The sequence below is a fragment of the Scyliorhinus canicula genome, chromosome 4 (assembly GCF_902713615.1).
Source record: "Scyliorhinus canicula chromosome 4, sScyCan1.1, whole genome shotgun sequence".
Classification (NCBI taxonomy): Eukaryota; Metazoa; Chordata; class Chondrichthyes; order Carcharhiniformes; family Scyliorhinidae; genus Scyliorhinus; species Scyliorhinus canicula.
The window spans coordinates 39,411,775-39,428,225 of record NC_052149.1 but is presented as its reverse complement, the minus strand read 5'-3'; the positions used below and the strand labels follow the sequence as shown (position 1 = coordinate 39,428,225).

The following is a 16,451-nucleotide window of genomic DNA, read 5'->3' as shown; positions in this document are numbered from 1 at the left end:
ATTGGGAAAATGATGGCTTTGTTTGCTGGTTGCCTAGGGAATGGGGAGATCAGGGGACCCCAGAAAAGGGTCCTGATTGATGGTGTAATGTCCACGACTGCCTGCTTTACTTTATATTACAAAAACAAAACTGTGTGTATGTAAATGTGCATTTGAACTTCAGTGAGCTGGGAGCACAACGTACCCCCACTAAACAATCAGCTTCTAGTAACTGTTGTAAGTGGTCTCGCAATCTCACAGGGCATGGAAATAGATTTTTTCTGTTCTAACAAACCTCATTACTGCAAACCCCATTACTGCAAACCTTGTATTATGACAAAATCCTTCACTGGAATGATTTTAACAAACCCATGTCTACAAAACGCATTTAATGACAAACAAATTTCACCAGAAATGTTCCAACAAATGACTATAAACTAGTTTATCGCTACAAACTTCAGGTTAGAACAAAGTAACTTCTTTGTCCTGATTGAATCCAAGAGACTTGAGGGAATTGTTAATGTTATCAAAACTTTAAAATGCAGTGCATTCATGAGAAACAATCTTAAGATTTACTTCATAAACAGAGGACTCCGCACAAAATCTTATTCTAAGTTCTTGTTCAGGTTATTCTGGAATGAAGTCTGACCAAAAAGCTAATTGCTAAGTGGATGTGCTAGTTACGTTCAGCCTCAACACAGTAACAGATTGCAAATTTCTGCATTGTGAACTCCTAATGTGCCATCCATCACGTGATTTGCGTTGGGGATAACACAATTTTATTTTGCATTTGGATAAGGAAGTGGTACAGTGTCATGTACATCGTATACAACTATAATCCAATTAAATGGCTTCAGATTACAGGGGAAACTCGATCCCATTATCCGCACTCAATTATCCACTAGCTTTCTGTGGAAGTTGGGGCCGCTGGAACTTCCCCGAGAATTTGGGAATCAGGTCAGAAAAGCAGTGGAGGTCTGGGCAGCAAGAATTAATTTTTTTTTTAAGAAAAAGGGAGAAAAACCTTTCAGTTTGAAGTAAAACATAGAAGCTCACAAAGTTCATTTAATGCTTGTTGAAAGGAGATTTGAAGACTCTCAATTGTCCATCAATTTCCATTCTCCACAGGAGGTAAGAGGGGGACGTGGCAGATAATCAACGTTACAAGCTGCAAGAGCAAGATGCTTGTTTTGCTCCCTGCTGGCAGCCTTTTTTTCAAATGAATACAGTAAATATATTGGCTTTTTATGTTTACTGTTTTCACTGGCAATGATACTTCTCAGTGCAAGTTTTACATATAAATAACAACAAATGGGATAAAATTGACCCTGCCTTGTTATGAACCGACCAATCTCCCTGTAGTACATGAACGCAAGCAAGGTTAATGTCCATGAAACTCTGCAGAAAAACATCTGGTACTACAACGAGAACTCACATTTATATAGTATTTTTAACTGAACAAAATGTTGCAGGGCAATTCACAGGAGTGTCATTGGACAAAACCTGACACCGAACCACATACTGAGACATTAGGAGATGACCAAAAGCCTGGTCAAAGAGGACAGTTTTAGGGATCGAGTTAAAGGGGGAGAGAAAAGTATAGAAAAGGAGAAGTTTAGTGGGGGAATATTACACTTCTTAGGTTCTCAACAGCTAACGGTATGGCCGTTAGCAAATATAATCGAGGATGCTTAGCATTTTGAGTGATCATAATATGTGTGATATACACTGTGTATGAGGTGCATCTTAGTTTTCTGGCATTTGTTTTATTTGCTCTTTTAAAAATGTTCTTTGTTCTCCCACTGTGTTTCCCTGTAACACAGTTTCCCTGCTTGAGACAGAAACCTACTGCTTACCCTTTGCACTTTACAAGCAGTCATGGGGAATTCAAGGCAGCATGGTGTCCTCTCGTTCAGAAAGCCTTCTGCATCAGAAAGTCTTCAGGTGGGGAAATCATACCCTGCCAGCACCTTGCCAAGTTGTGGGTCTGTGCAGTTTACCTTTCTCTAAAGCAGTCAGCAAGCTATTTCTGGCCATCCATTTAATGGTAGTCATCCTCCACAGGTGACAACCGTGGCTCAGGGGTAGCATTCTCACCTCTGAGTCCAGTAGATTGTGGGTTCAAGTCCCACTCCAGAAGTGTAAGCACAAAAATCAATCCAAATCAGTCCAACGCAGTACATGCAGTACTGAGGGAGAGGTGTTGTCTTTCTGATACGACTTTGAATTGAAGCCCTGTCTGTATAAAACTGTGATGTAAAAAAACCCCACTGCACCTTTTTGGAAAGGAGCAGGGGCATTATATCCCATGTCCCGATGGTCATACAATCATCATCACTAAACAGATTTTCTGGGTATACTTCATTTGTTTTTTGGGAGCTTGTTCCGCGCAAATTCGCTGCCAGAGTTTGACAACATTTCAAAATTACTGCATTGACTTTTGATGCTGCAATGGTGATGACCTGTGGTTGTAAAAGGTGCTATTTAAAAGCAAATATTTATTTTGTTTTCAGGTCTGATGCTATTTAAGAGTTCTTAAATAGGGCCGGCCTCTCCCCCCCCCCTCCCCCCCCCCCGACCCCCTGGCCTACTTTCCGGCGTGACCGGCCCCTGAACACCGACGCCATGTTGAGTCGGGGCCGGCGCGCTAAAGAGGTCCCCCGCGCATGCACAGATTGGCGTGGCCCAACTGTGGATGCGCGGGTTGGCACGGTGCCCATTTGGCGCCGGGAAGAGAGGCTGGAGCGGCGTGAATGGAGCGCTGCGCTGGCCCCCTGTGGGGGGGCAGAATTGGTCGTACCCGGGCCCAGTTCACGACGGCGCGAACACTTGGGCTCCATTTGGGAGAATCGCCCCCGCTGTTTTTGCAAAGCTATTGACAGAGCTATGCAACTAGGATGCCAACTTTTGGATAATTGAATTTAACTGTACTGCTTCTCATCAGAATTGATGTACCATTTTTACAAAATTAAGGGGAAGCACCATTCACCTCACCATTACTTTGGCAGGAAAATATATTTCAATTTACACACCTGCCATCTTAGAAGCTTTTACCAGGTGCAATTTCCAATTTACTGCAGCTATTGTGTGCTATTTTCCGCTGTAGGTTTCTGACCACTTAGGACTGAAAGTACCCAAATCCATCACAATTCAGACCACTGTAGCTGGTAAAAGTAGAACTTTCATTGAATCACTTTGGGTTGACATCAAATCTAACGTCCTGAGGTGAAAGGTCAGATTGTTGTATTTTTAAAGAAAGTGCTGCGAGTCTTTTTGGTGTTGACTTTGCAACTGGCTTTCAGTCTCATCAGTACTTAATCTACATAGAAGTTATTTTATTTTAAATTAAGAGAAGTAAACAAAGATTTGCTAAAGTTAGTGATTTTTGTAGCTCTTTGGCATTTTATGTAGGGATCCAGATGCTGATAATATTACTTTAAATTACCTACTACCTTCTCATAACCTTTTGAATGCACTTCCAGGTTCACCAACAGTCACTGCAGCAATTAACAGATTGGACTAGCGAATAAAAATAGTGGCATGAAAATGAACGCAATACTTATATTCATTTGGGCCCTGAAATTCTATGGGGGCTCTTCTGGTAGTTAGACCCATCTTTAATAAGAGACTGACAGAATCCCCCAAAAAACAACACAGGTGACCGTGTCCAGCTGTTTACGTGATTAATTTGCAGTCTCTGGAAAAGTGACAGCAGAAGGCTAGGAGAATTGGTGCGGAATTTGAAGGTGCTAGGGTTTGGTTTGGTGCTAGTTATGCTTTTTAAGGTGAAGGCCGTCATTATTGGAGAATGGAGCATTTTTCCAGCTTTTCTGGATCCATTATCTCCATGTCAGGTAAGATACAGGGTGACACTCCCTCTTACTCTGCTTCAACCAGTATCACCACCATGCTGAAAAAAGCATGCATGCTGTATCAATCTGATCATCATAGAATCATAGACTCCCTACAGTGCAGAAGGAGGCCATTCAGCCCACCAAGTCTACACCGACCCCTTTGAACGACCACACTATCAAGGCCCAATCCCCCACCCTATTCTTGCAATGCCACCCTTAGGGGCAATTTAGCATGACCTAACCTGCACATCTTTGTTCTGTGGGACGAAAGCGGAGCACCCAGAGGAAACCCACACAAACACAGTGAGAATGTGTAAACTCCACAGAGACAGTCACCCGAGGTCGGAATTGAGCCTGGTTCCCTGGCGCTGTGAGGCAGCAGTACTAACCAATGTTTCCAATTCCCATGTTTGGCACTCATAAAGCCTCTCTAGGTGAGACTGCCAATTAAGTGCCAATTAGTACCAAATGACGCATAAATGTGCATTGGATGTACATCTTCTAAGAACTGGTTGAGAATTACCCTAAAACATTATATAAGCTAAAGAAAGAAGAGGCTTTCATCCTATCAAACCAGACTGAATGAAAACTCAAATATTGGGGGGGACAGAATAGTGTGCTGTCACACTATACCACCCAGCTTCCCTTAATTACTTAATTTAGAAAATGGGTAATGATGGCAATAACTCCCTGTGTATTCTTTGGAGTAGAGGTTACCACTGCTCAAAAGAGTTGCAAATGGGAAATTTGAATCTTAGAGGCTTTAGGTAAAAGTCTCCAGGAAACTACTGTCCCCTCCTTAACAACACACATTTGATTAAAGTTGCTACTGGGATCCCAAAAAAACCCTGTAATCTTCCTTCTGTCTGAATCTCAGTCAAGAAAACATTGACAATGAAAGAAAATAAAGCCATTTATGGAGAGGGCTTAAACACAGGGTGGGGAGGAGAGAAAGAGAAAAAATTCAACAAGCTTGCAAAACTTTCTGTAAATATTCTTTCAGGCAGAATAAAAGGTCTACCAGACCGTGCGCTAGTCATCCCCCTGTATAAACTCTGTCAGTCATCTAGGCTGGGATTCAGAGGTACCCAAAGCCTCACTTCTTTTGAAAACATGTCTGTCTTCAAGCCAAACTATTAAAATTCAGTGGCTGTGCATTGTTGCCGCAGAATAGAAGGCTTTACAAAACACGCTCCTGGCTCCAGAAATAAATCATGTCCTTGACAAAGGGCCATAGCCTGCTTTTGTTGCTGCTATGACAGAACTCTGGGCCACGAGTGGAACTTTAGCCGCAGTCAGAAGCAGAGATTTTCCCCAGACTTTAAAGCCTCAACAATGTTTGAGAGCTGCAGTGGAGATGGCCACGCATAGCAACGTATAAATTTAAAATTAAGAATCAAAATTATGGCTTTGCTTTTGTTTTGACTAAAGCACTTTGGCTGTTAATGCTACTTATTCATATTCTTAGACCTCACAAACCCTTCTTCCTAGAATTGTATTTTTACATTGTTTGTTCCCAACGCTGGGCGCTTCAACAATCACTGAAAAACAAACTTACATTTTACTTCATAAATAATAGTGACGATTAATTCCTAATATTTACTTTGAAAGAATTAAATCACATTTTATATGAAGCTGTAGCAGGCATTTGAGGCGGGGTGGGCTGTCATGCCTTTTCATGCTTTAGAAAACACAGTGCTTGGACTTATATCAATTTATTAGGTTGTACTCAATATTGAAACATAAATTTGAGGTGGAACTGGGTGAGTCGGAGGGTTCATGACTTTAAATTCCATTTAAGTCATATTCAAGAGTGCAATTTTGTGCTCAGGGAATCAAGTAAGTGCACTAATGATGTTTTCCCTCTATATATTTAGTCTGCTTTTTAGATATAGCAGGACTATGAACTGCATTTACTAAGTGGGCAGGTGACGTCTAGTGGCACAATATAAGTACTGCACCAATTTTTATTCTCATTACCTTAATAGCCAATCTAACCTAGATACCTGAGATTTTTATGCTCCAGCATTTAATTGGAATATCTATGGTTAGTTAGATGTTTGGATAGATTATCTGGTCTAACTTTGCTAAGACATAAATAAATGCTCAACTTTTCTTCTTTATTTTTGTTATAGTGTTGCTCGGTGTTGCCCTCTTTTAAAGGGAAACCTCGGGCGGGATTCTCCAATAATGGGGCTAAGTGTTGACGCCATCGTAAACACTGGAGCGTTTTACGATGGCGTCATCTGCCCGCTAGAAGCAGCGATCCCCCAATACACAGGGGGCCAGCAAGGCACTGGAGCGCTTCATGCAGCGCCAGCTGCCGAAATGTGCCCCAGCACGGCCGGCGCGTGTCCGCGCATATGCGTGGGTTGCCGTTTCCGCGCTGGCCTCCACGTAACATGGCGGAGCCCTACAGGGGCCTGGCGCGGAGGATCATAGGCCCCCCTGGAATTAGCGGGCCTGCCGATCGGTAGCCCTCGATTGCGGGCCTGGCCACCGTGGAGGGTCCCCCCAGACTCGGATCCCCCCACCAGCAGCCAGAATGCTGAAGTCCCGCCAGGTAGGACTACACGCGAACAACACCGGCGGGACTTGGTCGAACCCGGCGGGCACTCGGGCCGTCGAGCGCGGAGAATCGCCGGCGCTGCGGCGACAGTGCTGGCACCATTGGCAGCGATTCCCCGGTTGCCGGAGAATCGGCAGCCTGGCGTCGGAGTGGCGCCGCTGGATTTGCGCCCCCCCCGGTGATTCTCCGACCCATCGTGTGATTGGAGAATCCCCCCCCTCAGCTCTCCCAATACTAAAGGTCACATTGTGAATGGTAAATATTTACTCCAGATGAGCCCCAGTTATGCAATAAATGTATGTAAGCTTCACAGTTCAGCAGCTTAAATGGAAAAACTGTTGGCATGATTTAATGCTTATTAAGACAAATAAGATATATAGGAGCAGAATTAGACCATTCGGCCCATTGAGTCTGCCCCGCCATTCGATCATGGCTGATATGTTTCTCATCCTCATTCTCCTGCCTTCTCCCCATAACCCTTGTTCCCCTTATTAATCAAGAACCTATCTATCTCTGTCTTAAAGACACTCAGTAACTTGGCCTCCACAGCCTTCTGCGGCAAAGAGTTCCACAGACTCACCATCCTCTGACTGAAGACATTCCTTCTCATCTCTGTTTTAAAGGATCGTCCCTTCTGTCTGAGGCTGTGCCCTTGGCTCCTAGTCTTTCCTACTAGTGGATGCATCATCTCCATGTCCACTCTATCTAGGCCTCTCAGTATTCTGTAAGTTTAAATAAGATCCTCTCTCATCCTTCTGAACTCCATCGAGTACAGAACCAGAATCCTCAACTGCTCCTCACATGGCAAGTCCTTCATTCCCAGGATCATTCTTGTGAGCCTCCTCTGGAACCTTTCCAAGGCCAGAACATCCTTCCTTAGATATGGGGCCCAAAACTGCTCACAATACTCCAAATGGGGTCTGACCAGAGCCTTATACAGCCTCAGAAGTACATCCCTGCTCTTGTATTCTAGCCCTCTCGACATGAATGCTAACATTGCATTTGCCTTCCTAACTGCTGTTGCTCATTGTGTTCTCTCTTTAATTGGCTCTGTTTATGGCGGCTAATATGGTCGCCTTCCTTAATTCTAATTACGTTTGCTCAAGAGTCGCCAGGTATCTTTTCGATACCGCCACAAGGTTCAAAACCGAATACTGATCAAAGACTCGATACACCAGTAAGTTCGAAATCAATGCTCATTTATTTACACACACAGTCAAATATACGCATGCACAAACCTCTACCAACTAAACTATCACTACCACTAAAGCCTATACTTAGCTTCGGGCACCCACTCAGTCAGAGGAACAATGGCCATTGTCCGGTTCTGAGGCTGCTGGGGTCGAGCTGGTACAGAATAGTAGCTACGAGCGTCTGTCTCGTAGTGTGCGTTGACTTTGGACTTACTTGTTCTGGTGCAGCTTTTAGGCAGGTCTCTCCTCGCTGAGAGCCAAGGCCAAGAGAGCGCTTCTCTTTTGGGGGCTTCTTCTTATACCCAAAGGGGGCTTTGCGCGCTTTTGGGCGGTCCTTGAACTTGGTCCCAATTAATTGGACCGTATCTTGATCATCGGTATTGATTTCCTCCTATAAAGGGGTGGGTGCCCTGATTGCTGGATGGGTCCTAGGTGGCCGTTGGCCTGCTTTGTTCTAGTCTCCTCTGGCGCCAGGGTGTCTGCTTTAGTGTCATTTACCTAAATGTTACTCTTTTGTCCCTGGAGATGGCTCATTAGTATGGTAATGGCTTTGCAGTATCGGTCTTGTCTGGGAGCTACAGCTCCAATCAACAGACAAACCTTGCACCTGCTTGCTTTCTCAGCATTGTCCATTTTCCCTGCATCCTTTGCAAAGTGTCCATTTTGTAATTGGGACGTGGCCACTCCAGGTGGCTACACTGCCAACTGAACTGCCATGTTAACTTTAAGAGAATCCTGAACTAGGACTCCTAAGTCCCGTTGTGTTTCAAATTTCTGAAGCCTTTCCCATTTAGTAAGTAGTCTGTGCTTCTATTCTTCTTACCAAAGTGCATTACCTCACACTTTTCCACATTGTATTTGATCTGCCACTTCTTTGTCCACTCTCCTAGTCTGTCCAGTTAAACAGTTATCGATAACAAATAAAATATTTCTACTACTTTTCCATTCTAAATCAGATTTGATCACTTCAAGAACCAGCTATAGATATTACCTTTTTCTACAGTGCCCGAAGAAGTTTCAATACCATCAAATGTCAGCAAAATGCACCAGTACAACAAAATGGACTCTCTGAGCAAGGCCAGCAAGTTAAATGTAGGTAACATATAAAGTGCAAATTTATGTTAAGCCCTCCAGGGATGAGATCACCTCTAACACATTTCACATTTGGCACATTTCATCTGGTTGATTGAGGTTTTTCACCTATCACCTCAGGCTGTATTCAAATTCAGGTCCCAGAAGTAAGGGGTGATGTTCCATCCAAATTGACCACATCATCCCAGTGCAAATATCTACTTTTAACAATTCATGACCTGCTAGTATACTTCATTCCCACTATAAGATCGATCTGTAGGTTGTAGGCCAGGTACTTTATTCGCCGATGGTCAGAGTCTATAAAGAGAATAAAATTAGTTCAGTTGGTTTGTCCAAACAGAGGAAATATAACAGAAACATTTTTGGTAAAGTACTGATGCCAATCTAGAATTCCACAAGGATTCCTCAAAACATCCCTTCAATATTTGATCAGCTATAAGTTAAATATGTGAATATTTGAATCCTGCAGGCCAAAGCAATAGTATTTCCTACAAGACATATTGATTCCTCTAATATTTTGTGGCTACAGTATCTCATTATTTTCCTCCTAACAACAGCAATAGATGCAGTCATATGTCCAACATTCAAGAGAACATTGAACATTCCAAAAAGAATCCTTTGTTCTCTGAGTGGAGATTGATAATTGAAGTGTATGCAATTTTATGACACTTCAATTTAACAATCTCAAAAGGTGTCCGTCCTGTCTCAACGGGTGCCTTAATTTCCCCAAAGGTGCCCCAAGGCGGCACGATAGCACAGTGGTTAGCACTGTTGCTTCACAGCACCAGGGACCTGGGTTTCATTCTCGGCTTGGGTCACTGTCTGTGTGACAAGACATGCTCCCCATGTCTGCGTGGGTTTCCGCCGGCTGCTCCGGTTTCCTCCCACAAATCCCGAATGACATGCTTGTTAGGTGAATTGGGCATTCTGAATTCTCCCTCTGTGTACCCGAACAGGCGCTGGAATGTGGCGACTATGGGATTTTCACAGTAATTTCTTTTTTTTTAATAAACGTTTTATTGAGGTATTACTTTGGCATTTTAACAGCAACAAAATCAACAATATACATTAGTAGGAAAATATAAACATAATGCAAATTCCACCACCCTCTCCCACAGGTCTTGCCATTACTTACCACTCTAAACTACGCTAACCTAACCCCCCCCCCCCTTTCTGCTGACGATTATTTCTCTGCGAGGAAGTTGACGAATGGTTGCCACCTCTGGGCGAACCCCAGCAGAGACCCTCTCATGGCGAACTTAATTTTCTCCAGGCAGAGGAAGCCTGCCATGCCTGAAAGCCAGGTCTCCGATTTCGGGGGCTTTGAGTCCCTCCATGCCAGCAATATGCGCCTCCGGTCTACCAGGGAAGCAAAGGCCAGAACATCCGCCTCTCTCTCCTACTGGATTCCCTGGTCCTGCGATACCCAAAAAACGCCACCTCCGGACTCATTGCCACCCTCATATTTAATACTGTGGACATGGCGTCAGTGTGGTGGTATGATTAACATAGCTGCCTGCCATTGGTGCAGAACACCGGCTTACCATTGGCCCTGGTCGGTCATGTGCCTCTCGACCGATTGGTTGAGACCAGTCATGTGACGGCTCCCCGATTGGTCGAGAGGCTGAGTTAACCCCGCCTCCAGGGCGAGGTATAAATACCCAGCACGCCCGGCGGTCGGCCATTTACTGTAGTCGACCGCAGGGCTAACATCTAGCTTAGTAAAGCCTACTTTTGTACAGCAACTCGTCTCGCGTTCAATTGATGGTTCATCAGTCAGCAAATACTGTGAACATGGCATCAGCCCACAGTAACTTCATTGCAGTGTTAATGTAAGCCTACCCATGACACTAATAAAGATTATATATTATCATACAAAGGGATACCAAGAGATACCAAGTTCGGACTTCCTCTTACCGATTCCAATTTTCACCCTCTGGATTCAAACTCTTGTCCTTCCAAAATCCCACTTCAGTGGTGGCAGCTGGTAATTTAGCTGGCCAGCTTCTTCTGCAAATCACACATGCGCAAACCCCACCCCGGCTCCAGACCTTCCCCACGAAGATGGTAAATGCTGAGTTTGGAGGGGCACGGGATTAGAAATTCTGTCCATTTCTGAGATTTTCTTGTGGCGAAAATCCGGACCTTAATGTCAGTTTAACTGGCACGTGGGAACAGAAGATTGAAGATTATTGCCTACTTTGAAGCCAATGGGAAAATCTACAATGGTCGTTCAGAGAGTCTTGTGCCAAAGAAAACAACAAGCAGATTTGTTTGGAAGTATCGGAAAAGTAACCCGAATGAGGGACTGAGGCATCCACAGTCAAGAGAGGGTAAATTAAAGTTTTACCTCCGAGAACAGCTGGCGCGAAGGAAAATTTTCCAGTGGACTGTGGCAAAATTATAGGTGGGCCCTATGGAAGTAAGTAAGTATTTCTGAAAAAAGAGATATGTTATCCAAGGTTTTATCTTGCACTCATCAAGACAGCTATGCAAGATAAAGGGAACACTAATTTATACTACATGATAAAAGAGTGCTGATTAGTTGACTAATCCGTGGGCTCTGATTTGTAGAGGTGTTGCCATGGAGAATGCAGCAGGGAACAGTTAACTGCTAACTACCATGCTTTAGTTTCAAATTCACACCAGGCAGGTCAACTCTGACTGGTCAAGACATTGCCATGGGGAATGAACCAGGGACTCGCAGACCCCCAAGCTTTTGTTTAGTTGGAAAAGGCATGATGCATAGATATGCTTCTTCGGTCTGTGTGGGACCCTGTGTGTGAATATGGGCGGGATTCTGCCGTAATCGGCGGGGTGGGCAACTCCGGTTGGACGGAGTGGCGTGAACCACTCTGGCGTTGGGCCGCCCCAAAGGTGCGGAATCCTCTGCACCTTCAGGGGTTAGGCCTGCCCCGGGGTGGTATGTGCCCTGCCGGTCGGCGGGAAAGGGGCTTGGTGCCACGCCAACCGGCGGCGAAGGGCCTCCGCTGGCCAGACCAAGTTGGCGCATGTGCGGGAGCGCCAGTGTGTGCTGGCGTCACCCCTGCGCATGCGCAGATGGCTTTGTTTCCAAACCAGCAATGGCGGACTGCTACAGCCACTGGTGCGGAACAATAGAGTGCCCCCACGGCACAGGCCTGCCGGCGGATCAGTGGGCCCTGATCGCGGGCCAGGCCCCCGTGGGGGCACCTGCTGGGGCCAGATCCCTCCGCGTCCCCCAAGACCCCGGAGGCCGACTGTGCCGCCAGGTCCCACTGGTAAGGGACCTACTCCAATTTACGCCAGCGGGACTGGCAAAAAGCGGGCGGGACTTCGGCCCATCACGGGCTGGAGAATTTGGGCAGCCCCGAGGCCTATTGAGTCGCGCCGGCCCCCGCCATTCTCCGAGGCGGGCGGCGCGATTCACGCCGTGCCGATTTTTGGGGCGCCGAAGAATTTAGACGGCGGGGATGGGATTCACGCCGACCCCCGGTGATTCTCCGACCTGGCGGGGGGTCGGAGAAGCCCGCCCTATATGTGGCTTCCAGCATGTGTAAGTGAGCCACATTGTGAGCCCAACTGATAATCATCAATGGGTTTTCAGTGTAATTCGTACCACAATCAGGATTGTTTAGGAACATAGGAACTTAGGAATTAGGAGCAGAATTAGGCAATTGAGCCCTTCGAACTTGCTCATGGCTGATCTCTTCTTGGTCTCAAATCCACTTCCCTACCTGTTCCGCATATCCCGTCAACCTGTTTTTTTAAAATCGGAAATATAGCTATCGTCTTCTTGAAACCATTTTAATGTCAAATAGAGTCAGTGCTTTGCCTGTTGTGAACAGCCGAAGGGACATGCTGCTTGATACAATCTGCTCGTCGTTGGGATTTACGGCCTACATACCTGGCATCACACTGGCTCTGAAATTCATATACCTATTGCTGATTTGTGTGATAGGCAGAACATCTTTTTGCCTTGATGGCAGCCTCCTGTTAGTGTAGAATACCACTCGCGTTGCTACTGCATAATAACAGCGTGTGATGGCTAGTTTCACCTACCACACAAATGCTCCTATATTACTATGCTCGTTTCTAGATACTATTTGGGGGACAACAAAGCCATCAAATTTTCTCCGATGCAGACACGGCTATGTAATAAACAAAACATGGAGGGATGACCTCCTAGCTTACAGACGTGATAGCTCGTGTCTGCTAAATGGGCTCCCAAATATGGAGAGCCTAAAAGGAAAGTCTTTTGCAAGAGAAAGGAGATTGATAAATGCACTAAAGTTGATATATTTCCCAAACTCTTGCTGCAATACTTTATTACCCAATAGTAACTGACATGACCGATACAGTGTATAAATGAAAATGGTAGAGCCTTAAGTTATATTTTGTAATCAAAAAGAACAAACTGCAAGAGCTGCATATTTACTGTGCATGAATCATTTACACACACCGTCTAGCATCATGCACAATTTTATAACAGGAAATACTTTATGCAACTGTTGACAAGTTTCCTGACAACTCACAGTATGTTAAAATGATATGTTGCAAACCAGTTTCAAGCACACACTGTGTGTCAGTGGGGCATACAGTTAATTGAACACGCGCAGAAAACCGCAGAAGCTTGAACAACAGTGGAGGGTCTTCTACACGGCAGGCACAAAATTCTAAACATTGTAAAAGGGAGACAAGTTCTGAACTGAACAATTCTCGCAGAAATCTAATAATAATCCTTATTTTCACAAGTAGGCTTACATTAACACTGCAATGAAGTGAAAGGACCCTAGTCGTCACACCCCGGCGCCTTTTCAGGTACACAGAAGGAGAATTCAGAATGTCCAAATTACCTAACAGCACATCTTTCGGTACTTGTGGGAAGACACCGGAGCACCCGGAGGAAATCCTCACAGACACAGGGAGAACGTGCAGGCTCCGCACCGACAGTGACCCAAGCCGCGAATCAAACCCGGGACGCTGCACGTGCTACCGTACCGCCCACTGTGCTACCATGCCACCCACTGTGCTACCGTACCGCCCACTGTGCTACCATGCCACCCACTGTGCTACCGTACCGCCCACTGTGCTACCATGCCACCCACTGTGCTACCGTGCCGCCCACTGTGCTACCCTGCCACCCACTGTATTACCGTGCCGCCCACTGTGCTACCGTGCCACACACTGTGCTACCATGCCACCCACTGTGCTACCGTGCCGCCCACTGTGCTGCCATGCCACCCACTGTGCTACCGTGCCACCCACTGTGCTACCCTGCCACCCACTGTGCTACCGTGCCACCCACTGTGCTACCGTGCCACCCACTGTGCTCCCGTGCCACCCATTTGTCCTTAATTCTCTGGTAGAGACCATTATTAAATGTTTTTCACTACGATGCTTATAGTACAAGCAAATGATATGTAGGCTGTGGGCCACTAAATATGCAAGCGATCCAATTTTGAAAACTGATATGGGAATCATCATGTCCTCCCAGTCAATCATGGAAGTAGTTGTGGAGAAATGAGTTGGTGACCTTCTAGGGTGAAAGAGGTAGCAAACGAGCAGCAAGGTGGCACAATGGTTAGCACTGCTGCCTCATGGTGCTGAGAATCCGGGTTCAATCCCAACCCCGGGTCACTGTCTGTGTGGAGTTTGCACATTCTCCCCGTGTCTGTGTAGGTCTCACCCCCCACAATCCAAAGATGTGCAGGGTGTTGCGTTATGCTGCTTCGGATAACACAGGCTGCTACTTGATGCAGTCTTAAATAAAGGGTGCTCCAGACTCTGAAATGAGTTCAACGTGTTTATTGAATTATTAACACAGTTCTCAAATGAGTTTGACTCTCTGGTAATCTAACTGTAGTAACTGAGTCTAACTGTACCAGCTTGCTCTAAGCCACGTGCTGGGATGTGATGCTGCTGATCAACCCTGTCAAACTCTCTAGATGTCTGCCTGCGGAAAAAGGCAGGGTGTGAGTGCCTCATCCCTTTTATAGTGTTTATGTCATGCCCCTTGAGGTGATGCTACCTCTGAGTGTCCTGACTGCCCATTGGTTGTGTCCTATTCTGAGTGTTCATTGGTTGCATGTTTGCATATCATGACATCTCCCTTTTTTTTAGATGTATATACATGTGAATGTGTCTGTCTAATGTGACTGACTGAGGAATACAGAACAGAACAAACAAAACGAATGCTCATAAGTCAAGTCTCTGAGGCTTGCGTCTGATCCTCGTCGACTGCCGAAGAGGTGGTGGAGGGGATGACGGTGTCTTGACAGGTGAGTGGGAGGCACGACTGGTGGCCTTGTGGTTCAAGGTGTCTGGAGGTGGCAATTTGACATGTGGAAATGGAGGAGAAAGTGGTTGTGGGCAAGCAGCTTTTTGCAGTGCCCTTCAATTCCTTCGCACAATGGAGCCATCAGCTATACGTATGACATAGGGTCTGGGCACGGCCTGTCGAACAACGACAGCCGCAGCAGGCCACCCACTATCTGGTGTCTTGATCCTGACCGTGTCTGGCGGGGATAGCACGTCCAGATCGGTGGCATGTGCGTCATAGCCCTGCTTCTGGCTGTCGCAAAGCTGCTGCATCTTCTGCAGCAGCGGGAGGTGATCAAGGTTGGGCAGCTGTATGGCTGGAAGTGTCGTCCGCAGGTCCCTGTTCATCAGCAGTTGAGCTGGCGACATGCCAGCGGACAAGGGAGTCGCCCGGTATGCAAGTAGTGCAAGGTGTATGTCGGAAGCGGAGTCTGATGCCTTGCGGATGAGCTGCTTAACGATATGCACCCCTTTTCCAACTTTGCCATTAAACTGTGGATAGTGCGGACTGGAGGTGACATGCCTGAAATTGCAGCTCTTGGCAAACACGGACCATTCTCGACTGTGGAAGCACGGGCCATTGTCGCTCATGACGGTGTTCGGGATGCCATGCCGTGAGAATGTCTCTTTACACGCTTTGATGACGGTCCGTGAGGTGAGGTCTGGCAGCTTCAGCACCTCAGGATAGTTCGAAAAGTAATCAATGATTAAGATATAGTCGAGACCATTCGCGTGGTACAGGTTAATGCTAACCTTGGACCACGGAGAGGGCTCTAGGTCATGTGGTTGGAGTGTCTCCTTGCTCTGCGCTGGTTGGAACCTCTGACAGGTTTCGCAGTTCAGGACAATGTCCGTGATGTCCTGGTTGATGCCGGGCCAGTAGACAGCTTGCCGGCCCCTGCGTCTGCACTTTTCTACGCCCAGGTGTTCCTCATGAATCTGCCGCAGCACCATGGTCTGGACACGTAGCGGGATGACTATCCTGTCCATCTTGAGCATGATGCCGTCAATCAGCGTCAGGTCATCCTTGGCGTTGTAGAATTGAGGGCATTGCCCTTTCTGCCAGCCATTACTGAGGTTGTGGATGACTCGCTGCAACAGGGGGTCTTTGGCCGTCTCTTCTCAGATGAGAACGATCGTCTCATCTGTTGCCGGGAGAGTGCTTGCACACAGTTGTACCTGCAATTCAATGTGCTGGATGATCTCCAGTGGTTCACTGGGTGAGTTGACGGAGCGGGACAATGCATCGGCAATGATGAGCTCCTTGCCAGGTGTGTACACCAAATTGAAATCATACCTCCGGAGTTTGAGCAGAATTTTCTGCAAACGAGGCGTCATGTCATTCAGGTCCTTTTGGATGATGTGGACCAGAGGCCTATGATCCGTCTCAACAGTAAATTTTGGCAAGCCATAGACATAATCATGAAATTTGAGGATGCCGGTGAGAAGACCTAAACACTCCTT

The 16,451-nt window shown here is 46.3% G+C and overlaps 1 protein-coding gene across 4 annotated transcripts in view; it reads right to left on the bottom strand.

Moving 5' to 3' along the window:
• LOC119964510 overlaps positions 1 to 16,451 on the bottom strand; it is a 210,188-nt gene that overhangs the window by 113,565 nt on the left and 80,172 nt on the right. For all 4 annotated transcript variants that reach the window (XM_038794087.1, XM_038794083.1, XM_038794086.1 and 1 more), the window contains one exon: positions 8,906 to 8,984. In XM_038794087.1, the coding sequence (XP_038650015.1) occupies positions 8,906 to 8,984 (79 nt within the window). The remainder of the gene's footprint in view (positions 1 to 8,905; positions 8,985 to 16,451) is intronic.